We start from the raw sequence: 10,589 nt of genomic DNA on the forward strand, positions 1-10,589 counted from the left end.
GCTCAAAGCCTACCAATGATCTCACTTTTTATCCCAATCAGTCGTAGCGCCAAAGTGTTTGGGTCAAGTCACATTCGAGTCTATGAAGATATATCCAAAATTCAAGCCACATAAAAATAACATCAATAATTATACAAGAAAGTGGAGAGAAAAATTATCTATTACTCATTTTGAAAAATATTTATACGTAATATTACCAAAGTTTGTTGACCAAACTCCCATAAATTAAGGAAGTTTGTCATTCAAACTAAACCCCCAAAATAAGCTTCACCATTCTTTTACAACAATTCCACATAATACAAGATCTAGTGAATAACAAAATATTTAAACATCCCATAGAAACATCATTTTCATTAGTAAAATCTGTCAAAAGAAATTCAGCGACAACACTTGCATCAACTTCACTTTAACAAAAGCAAAGGTAGTAGCGAAAGCTTCAATAGCAGCAATGTGTGGGCTCTTCTCTATTGATGCATATTCATCGTGCCCCTAGTTGTGTAATAGTGAGACCATTAGCTGAACTAGAGTTGTAATAGCTTGAAGAGGAATTCACTTCTATGAGATCCCTTTCTGTGAAGAATCCTGGTTGCATGGGCTCTGGTAATGCACCTTCACTACCCAACATAACAACAACAGCTGACATGCTAGGCCTTTTTGCTAGATTTTGTTGCACACAAAGTAGACCCACATGCAATGACCGTAGCACTTCAGATATGTTGCACGAATTTCTCACTGAAGCATCAATCATTTCTATAGACCTCCCTTCCTTTTGTAGTCTCCAAGCCTAAACAATTAACATAGTTGTTATTTCAAAATCACCATGTAGAGATAAGAAATTATTGATGTGATGCTTACATGTCCAAGAAGGTTAAGACAATGATCTGTATGATTGAATCCTCTATTCCTTTTCCCGCTCACTATCTCTAGCACTATAACGCCAAAGCTAAAAACATCAGACTTCACAGAGTAAAGGCCATCGATTGCATACTCTGGCGACATATAACCACTGCAGAAAATTATTAAACATTAAATAAACATACAAGAATTAAGTTACAATACAAATACACTTGTACATGGGATACAATTTTAGAAGGTACTTACTATGTTCCCACCACCTTATTTGTATTGGCTTCAGTTTCACTTCCTCCAAAACTTCTTGAAAGGCCAAAGTCTGAAATTTTTGGATTCATTTCATTATCCAATAAAATGTTCCCAGCTTTTAGATCTCTATGAATTATTCTTAGCCTTGAATCATGGTGAAGATAAAGGAGTCCTCGAGCAATCCCATTGATAATGTGGTATCGTTTAGGCCAGTCTAGTAGTGTGCTCTGTGTTTGATCTATCAAATATTTTAAGCCTTCTTATTATATATGTAAGAGCATAAGAAAAGGAGAAAGAAAAGGCAATGCATGAGTAACAATTTGATGAATTTCCTAGAAAAACATATTGTTATGTATTCCACTGAAAGCGTAGAAAGCCCGAAGCTTTTCAAGACAATTTCAAATTGGCTTCAAAGGAAACTATAGACCAGGACATTTTAGGTACTATAACTTTTCCCTTCTCTTGATGCATTTATTGCCAATTGATCTTGCCTCTACAACTTGCCTCGGGCCTAATAGTGAAAAGAAATGCTCTATCCATGTTTTGGACAATAATAAAATAATTGAATATGTAGGGTCTTGGAAGATTCAAACCAAAAATAAAGAAATCTAAGCTTTTGTTGGGCATGAACTCATAGATTAACATCTTCTCTTTTGATTGAATGCAGCATCCTAGAAGCTTCACCAGATTCCTATGCTGAAGTTTGGCAATATGCATTACTTCATTCTTGAACTCATCGAGTCCTTGAGATGAATATTGTGAGAGCCTCTTCACAGCTATTTCTTGTCCATCTTTCAATATTCCCTGCAAGTAATCACATCATTTAATAAGCAAAGTCTGATTTTCATAATGAAGGCTTAGAATTTTGGTTTAGTGCTTGATACCTCTCTGCTTACCTGTTCAGTCTTTGAAATTGGAACAACTGCTAAACTATCACAATTTATCCACAATAAGGCTAAATACTGCTGGTTGAATAATTTGTGAAAAAGCCATACTGGAGAAATACAATAATCCAAAGAGCTGCGAAATCAATTGGTGAAGCCATAAAAAAATTTTTGTTACCTTAAAAACAGGTCCAAAGCCTCCTTCTCCGAGTTTATTGGTGACAGAGAAATTATTAGTTGCATGAACAATAGTGCCAAAATCAAACAGCTGTAGTTCTAGATCTTCTTTTTGGCCCTCGTCATTTGCATTTCCTTCCAAACTGCCAGTTTCTTTTCCTGGAAAGTGGAGTCAGAAGGAATAAAAATTTATATAAAGAAAAAGACAAGTTATCTCCATTTCTCTTATATCCTTATCATTTCCTGATTCCTGATTCATGATTCTCCTATATTACCAATGTCATTCGCTGATTCATGATTCTCTTATATTACCAAGCCCAAATATTTTCCATAATTTGGAAGCTAGAATTTCAAGGAGTGAAAAACGTACCAGCTTTCTGCTGTTTCGCTTTCCTAACACACAAGACTATAGCTACCACCAGGAACAGAATCCCTGTAGATAACACAGAGCTTACAATGATCCTCACGTTGGATTTACTCCTAATCCTCATGTCATCATCTACACATAAAGCAGTCACAAGCAGAAAGACTGGGAGTTAGAAATCAATGATAATTTTGTTTTCCAATTCATTTTCTAGAAAAAGGCCTAATTGCGCTGGATAACTCTACCACAGCTACCAAATTCATTTTTAAAAACAGCAAATTTTCATATGCATTTGGTCGCTACTGTTAGAACTTGGAGGTAACTAATAGTGTCTTATGCTAAGCAAATTAGTCCATTATGTTGCTGCTTGGAGGTTTAGCTATTCTGAATTATTATTCATGCTAAACGATGTAACAGGCTATGCACGCTAAGTTATGCTGTCATGCAAACGAATTCAAGTATACACACAATACATTGGAGAAATTATATTATACCCCTGCTATTCCATGTAGCTAGGATTAACACATGGAACGGCGAACGGCAAACTAAGAAAAAGAATTACTCCAATTCATTGTCAAATTGGTGCTCCTGTGCACATCATATCCAATCAGCTTGCTGACCAAATTATGGTTTAGGCCCGACTTATTTTCTGTTGTCACAACAGAAAATGAGTCAGGAAATCCAATTATATTTGGTGAAGGCAATGAAAGAAAAGAATAATTTAACAGCTTTGTATCAAAAGAACTTCATACCTAGTTCTGACGCAGCCATCCTTACATAAATATCTTGACCATTCTCCTCATATCCTCTAATATCAATCAGGTCATTAAACCACAGAAGGCACCCGCTTCCTCCATCCCTAATATCCAAATTTGAATAGGCTGTACATGAGCAATTCTTCATGCAAATGATTCTGCAGTCCTCAAGATTGATACTCCTATCAAACCAGGATTTACGAGTCTCTGGCAACTTCACGGCAAAGTACTTACGAAATCCATCTCCAGAGCAATCTAGTGGAGTCTTTCTAACACAACCACTTGACCAATCGAATATGTCCCACTCTTTTGGAACTTTTGGAACAAATCCTTTCAAGCAACTACACACTGGAGAGTCCTTAATATTGCAGCTACCATATGCACCACACAAAGCATAACTATCACAATTATCAATTTGGAAAGTAAGATAAAGCTCCCAGTTCTGTGTTCGCTCGATCCAAGTGAAGCGCTGGAGAATGCCATTCCGATTTATCACCAACCTTGAATGAAGCGAGTTGTCAAGAAGCTGTGTACGGTAATATATTTCTTTTCATTGAGAACAAACTCATATGTGTATAGGGGGTTTGGCTTTAACGCAGGAAATCCACTAAACCTAAGACCGTTCCATGGTCCAACTCGAAAACGCTCAATTGAGTTCTCTCTCACAATCATCTCAGGATAACCAGCAGGATCAAATCCACACGTAAAATTACCTCGAGCAGGATCATCAGGTGTCTTCCATGACGATATGTAGCGATCCAGGCCTATTACTCTATTCCATCCAAGCTTCATCCCTGGAAGGAATGTATCACATGGATAATCAAAACTCTGCCACAAATAATCTTCAGGGTTATCCTCATCTATTACTACAAGGTTTCCTGAATTCAAAAGCCGCGCAACATTCCTCACAGATCCCGTGGAGTTGGAAGACCAAATTATGGTTTCATTGTGATTGACAAGTACTAGTCCTCGCTCAGTAATCTTCAGAACACCTGATAAATCGGCGAGGGGGATCTCTCTGTTAGCAACCCAAACTACGGTCGCGACAGATACTTTGTTGTACCATATACCCAAGTATCGATTTTTGGAGTTGCCTGGGCTAAAAAATCCTAATCTAAAGCCCTCATCAGCTGAAACTATGCTTTCTCCATCTTTAATAGGTTGAGTTATAGTTATGGTGTCAGCTGCAGTGGATATTGTTATAATAAGCAATAAAATGGAGGAAAGAATAAGAAGTGTGAAGGAGCCATCCATTGATTTTTCTTGCTGTATACCTTCGTAAAAGTTTTAAGTATATATATATATATATATATATATATATATATATATATATATATATATATATATATATATATATATATAAAATTTCGAACGAAACCAAAATTTATAAAACGTAATTTTTAAGAATCAAACTTTTGAAGACAGAAGACTTTAAATGATTGGTTATCTATCCCTGAAACGGTGGAAAGTTGTCGAGAATGATAATGTGAGAAATTTCAGAACATCTTTTACACGCTGATTCTTCTTTGATGACTGAAGACTGTTGACTCCATTAACGTGTAGTTTCAATATCAACCGAATAAAAGAAAATTATATTGAATCAAACTTCACATCTACATTGTACTGTATTTCAATATAGAAATATATGTTCGTTCATACTACCATTCCTCAACCGAATAAAAGAAAATTATATTAAATCAATTTGAACCGAGTCAAATTGATCTTATTATTTTAATTAGGTTTTGATTTTTCATTAAAAATATAATATAATCGAAACTATACTAGATGTGTGCCGAGTCGAAAAATGGATTATATGTACATTATTTATTATCTTTTAAATATATTAAAAACTTTCAATATAAATTCAAATCGAATTAAATTAAAATTTAAATATAAAAATTAAATTACAATCAAACTACTAAAAATCAAATTGAAACTGTACTTAAAAAATCGATTCGATCTCATTTTTAAATAAAATTGAATGAAAAAGAAATTCTCTCACCGTTAGATAGAATAGGTCAAAAGAGTTAGGTGGCAGTTGGGAGTTGAGGATTTATTATTAGTGATTCAATGACACCCAAAACAAAGCGGTTAGACCTTTCGAATACTGTATACATCGACTCATTTACTGTATGCATGGACTCCAGTGTTTCAGGTACATCCATTAGGAACTCACGTTCAAACAATGACGGCTATTTTCTCAAGCATTTAATGTTGAGTACTGTATGATTATAACTAAATGCCTGAATAGATTTGAATTTAAGAAACTCAATTAATAATAGATTAAATTTTTTTATTTATTCTTTTAATTTTAACTTGATTTATTGAAAGATTATTAAAAAATATATAATTGATTAAAATTGAATTCAATTCAATTCCTAAAATCACAAAATGTTCATTCCCAATAATTTTTTTATATGAATTTTAATTAAATTTAAAAAAAAATCGCAATTTTAAAGGTGATAGTTAAGTTGGCCCGGTGGCAATGAATTCCAAGAACAAAGCAAAGGTAATTGTCGTTACGTCGGTCCCTAAGCAGACCGCCTGAAACCAGCTGTCTCCGCTCAAGAAATTAATTTCCATTGTTTCCAACGCCCAAAATTAGGTATTTGAAGTTTATCATTTTAAAGTTCCAGTACGACGATAGGCCCTCAGTGGACTGGTTCTTGGCTGTTTAAGACAATAAATAAAATGAGAATGACCTTTTTTAGTTATTTTAAATTATAAATTACTTTTTTGAATGATAATTAATTTATTAGTTAATTTCTTAATATATTTTTGTCTAATATGTATTAAAATTAAATTTTTATTTTAAAATTTAATTTAGTTCAATTTTAAATTTAAAACATTTTTTATTTTAATTTTTCTATTTTATTATTTTTTTAAAAGCAATTTTATTATTTTTAAATTGAATAGATTGAATTTTTAGTAGTATCGAATATTTTAAAAATTATATAACATATAATAAAGGTAATAAAATTTTACCCTTAACATAAGTTTAATAGTTAATTATTTCAGGCGAAACACTCACATTTATTCAAAGGCCAATTGGACAAAAAATGCCACACCTTTTCATCAATTCACGTTTATATCCATATCTTTTAATTTTGGTTAAATATCCGCACCTTTAACATTTGCCATAATTCTGTCCAATGATTCAAATTAATTTTGACCAAAAGTGAAATCTACAACATAAGCTAACATGTGGCATTTCTCTCCATTTTTTATAAATAAAAATGTCATAGAAGCTAAATCAAACCATTGATTCATTTGACTCTAACCCAACCTAATCAAATTGATTACTTTGAATCCCTAAACCCAAACTATGACAAAAATGAGCCAAGAGAGAAGTTTTCCCTTAAAAGCATTCCATAATAAATGAGAAAGTGGTCTCAAGGGAAAGAAAAGTGCAGAGAGTGATCATTCTTGAGTGAGACTGTAACACCCCAAAAATTTTAAATTTATTTTTTTTATGAGTAATATTGATATTTAAATTTTATTTAAATTTTAAGAAATTATTTGAGATTTTTCGGATTTTAAAAATCGGGTTCGATTTTTCTAAAAATATAAACTTTGGTGATTTTTAAAAATTAATTTAAATACCACGTGGTAAAACTAAAAATATCTTTGGAGACTACGAAATTTTTTGAGTTTTCTGGAATTTTTTCTAAATTTTTGGACCTCGTTTTCGGTCCCGAGGCAGAGTAAAAATTTAAAATTTTGTATTCTGAATCGAACCGATCGAATCGAACCGGATTGGACCGGTCGGATCTGACCGGCCCCTTCTTCTTCTTCTTTTTCTCTCCCGCGCGCGTTTCCTCCTTCCTCTCTTTCTCTCCTGTTTTCTCTCTCCTCCCTCCTCCGCTTGCCTCCGCAACTCCACCCATCGGCGCCGCGTCTGCCTTGACTGGCCGCCACCTGAACGCCAAAAAGGCGCTCGAAGCGACGCGATGCGCAAAGCGGCGCCGCCGTCTTCCCGACTACCAATCGGACCGGGTCTTGTGTCTAAATCCATCTACTCGTCGAGAGCTTTCCATAGACACTAAGAACACCGAAATCCATCGAGCTGTTTGTCCAATTTTGGCCCGGGAAGTTTTGGCCCATTTTGACTTTTGGACTAGACTTCTCACAAACCGTGAACCCCACGAGAAAACCGAGAGTACCAGAGCGCTCCACTCGTCAAGAGCTTCGCGGCGATATAAATTTCAAATTTTTCCGACACCATTTTTCAGTGGGTCCCATGGAACTTCGCAGTATTTTTTCGATCATTAAATGAGCTTAGAAAATTCCGTAAAATTTATTACTAATCCCCGTGTTGTGGGCTTCGTGTAGGTATCTTCAATTCGCTGAAATTTGACAGTTGTCCGGGTTTGTGAATTTCCTGCCAGACAGACCGGCTATCAAAAAAGTCTCCGAATTGGATCGAGATTTTGGCTACCCCACCATTGTCAGACGTCCCGAGCGCATCCCCGGAGTCAAAATCGGCAAAGGTAAACCCGAATCTTGCTTTTTTGTAATTTTCTAGTGCTTAAATGGGATTAAAAATCTATAAAATATTCGTGGTAGCTCAGAAAATTATGATTCTTTTTGCATTGGCCTAGTAATATTGCTAAGGACAACGAGGCAAGGTTTTAGAATTTTTAGAGCTTATTTGGGCAATTTTTGCAAAAATGATCAATTATAAGGACTAAATTGAAATTTTACATAATGTGATGGATGACTGATTTGATGGGCCTAGGAGGGGCTGTGTGATGTGATTGAGTTGTGAATATATGGATTGTGAATATAGAAGTGTGTTTTGAGCCCTTTTGCAGGTTGGGTAGGTCCTAAGTATAGGAAAGACTCTGCCGGATTTTCGGCAGGACTTAGGACGTATTTGGTCTTTTCATGATTTGTATTGAGTCAATTGTATTAAATAATTGTAATGTAATTATCAGGTGAGCCGGGACAGCATTCTTCCTCCGCCCAGCCGCCACAGTGACCGTTGTCAAGTCTGTGAGTAAAATATTAATTTTAATTGTAATTTCACTATTATTATATGTTCAAGCATGCCCATGTATCACTTATATGTATATATCTATGTAGTTAAACTCTAGGCACGATTTATGTTGCATTCACAACTGTTAAAGTGCCATGGATATTGTTGTGGTAATTTGGAGCAGTGTGCGTGCGTTGGCGTGCGTGTGATGTGGTGTGGACTATGGAACGACTTGAGTTCTTCGCTGGGACTCTGTCTTTCGGGGGTAGTCACGGCTTGAGTTCTTCGCTGGGACCCCGATTTGGTATATTAAGCGAAAGTGCGGCTTGAGTTCTTCACGCACAAAGTTGGATTTAAGAGAGTCAGTATAGGGATCACTCCATATATTATGATTGATATTATTGGGTGTGTGAGTGCTCCAAATTACTTTTTTGTTGTTATGATGTGATAATATTGCTGATGTTACATTTCACTCTACAGGGTGCATTAGTTTTAGATAGTTATAGAGATTATGGTTAAAATTGATATTTTACTCTCTGAGTCGAACGCTCACTCCTGTTCAATATTTTTCCAGGCCACAAGAGTATATTTTTGAGGTTAACTTACTTTTCTCTTTCGCAGGTCGTCTATTCATGTTTGTGTAATTCTATAAATATCTAGAATTTTCGCATGTGTTAGAAACATTTATTTAAATTGGGTCTGTAATATAAATTCTTATTTTGGACCTGTAAACTTATTATTTTATGCATGTTTGATGGGTTGGATGAGGGAACTGAGCTCCCATTTATTTTATGATATTTGAGTATATGGAGGGTGAGCTGAGCTCCCCAATTGATTATTTATTGTGTTTACAGGTCGGGTGAGTCAAAAACTCTCCATTGAAAGGTTCATTTTATGGCCGGACTCTGTCCAGTTGATTTCTTGAAATTGGGCCCAAAGGGCCTTTGAGTTGGGTTAAGGAATAGTTAGGCTTACTACGGGCCTCGGGGGCTTTAGGCTGGCCTAGGTCCTAGTGCCGGTCCGGCCCATAGGTTGGGTCGTGACAAATGTGGTATCAGAGCTTAGGCTCCAGATTCTTAGGGAATGTTTGTCTAAAGTATTGGGAAGAGTCTAATAGGAGTCACATACGGAAAATAGGGTCCACATTCGTCTTACATTGTCATCTTTGCTTCTAGTTTTTGCTTCATATAATTATGTATAAATCTGAGTCTATAGAGCTGTGTAACATGTTGTTTTGAATATTGTGGGCTAATGCTGCTGAATTTCAGGAAAATGCATAGAAGCAGGAGAGCTGCCACTGCACCAGAACCAGAAGTGCCTGACTAGGTGTCAGCACAGGATGAGGCGCCTGCCCCGAGGAGGCGGGGTAGGAGGCCTAGAGCTGCTCAAGTAGAAGAGCAGCTGCCACCAGTACAGGATTAGTCTTTTATGGCACCGGGTTCCGTGGACCCCATGGCAGCTACTCTAGCTGGGTTACAGAGAACCATCGATATGATGGCGCAGTATATGGTCCACCCTCCACAGCAGCAGCAGTCCACCGCACCAAGAGGGGAACCTTACAAACAGATCATCAATTTCAAGAAGTTGGTGCCTGGTACTTATGATGTGTCAGATGATGCATATCGGTTTTTGGATTCCTGCAGACAGGTAGGAACAGAATTGCAGTTGATTGATAGAAGACTTATAGAGTGTATGCAGCATGTCATGGGGCCTATGCCTAGACAATGGATCAATGACTACATATTACCTCAGATGGAGGGTTTGTCGTGGACTCAGTTTGTGGAACTGTTCATCAACCGGTTTGTGCCAGAAAGTTTTAGAGACCAAAAGCAGTGGGCCTTTGAGGCCTTAAGACAGAATGGCGTGCAGTAGATAAATATGCTCTGAATTTACGAATTGAGCAGGTATGCCCCTACAGCAGTAGCTACAGAAACTATGAAGGTGAAGAGATTCCGGGCTTGACAGGAGGTATGCAAACCTGGCCATGATGTCTGATCAGTCTTTTGATGTGGTAGTTGATCGAGCCAGACAGATTGAGATTAGCTATGCTGTGGATGACAGCGGAAGGGCAAAGAAAAATAGAGCAGAGGGTTCTTCAGGTGTTCCCCACATGGGTACTCCGGATAGTGGTGGCCAGAGTAATTACAGAGGAAAAAGTAGGAATAAGAAAAGTGATTTTAGACACAAACCTCGAGGGTTCAGACCAGGGTACGGATCCAACAGTGGTCATAGTTTGGGGTACAGTAGTTCTGGGTTTGGTTCAGGATCCTCCTTGGCACCTTTTGCACAATGTGGAAGAGGACATTCAGGACCTTGTATGATGGGTTCAG

At 36.6% G+C, this 10,589-nt stretch overlaps 1 protein-coding gene across 1 annotated transcript; it reads right to left on the reverse strand.

Moving 5' to 3' along the window:
* Positions 1–435: 435 nt before the first annotated feature.
* LOC110651494 (G-type lectin S-receptor-like serine/threonine-protein kinase At4g27290) lies at positions 436–4,555 on the reverse strand. The gene is given in 9 exon segments (XM_058145453.1): positions 436–784; positions 856–1,006; positions 1,102–1,339; positions 1,695–1,905; positions 2,164–2,321; positions 2,533–2,661; positions 3,089–3,175; positions 3,279–3,830; positions 3,833–4,555. Coding segments are annotated over 9 exon segments (2,535 nt in total). The 5' UTR covers positions 4,536–4,555; the 3' UTR covers positions 436–478.
* Positions 4,556–10,589: the final 6,034 nt, after the last annotated feature.

Source organism: Hevea brasiliensis, chromosome 4 (genome assembly GCF_030052815.1).
Source record: "Hevea brasiliensis isolate MT/VB/25A 57/8 chromosome 4, ASM3005281v1, whole genome shotgun sequence".
Lineage (NCBI taxonomy): Eukaryota > Viridiplantae > Streptophyta > Magnoliopsida > Malpighiales > Euphorbiaceae > Hevea > Hevea brasiliensis.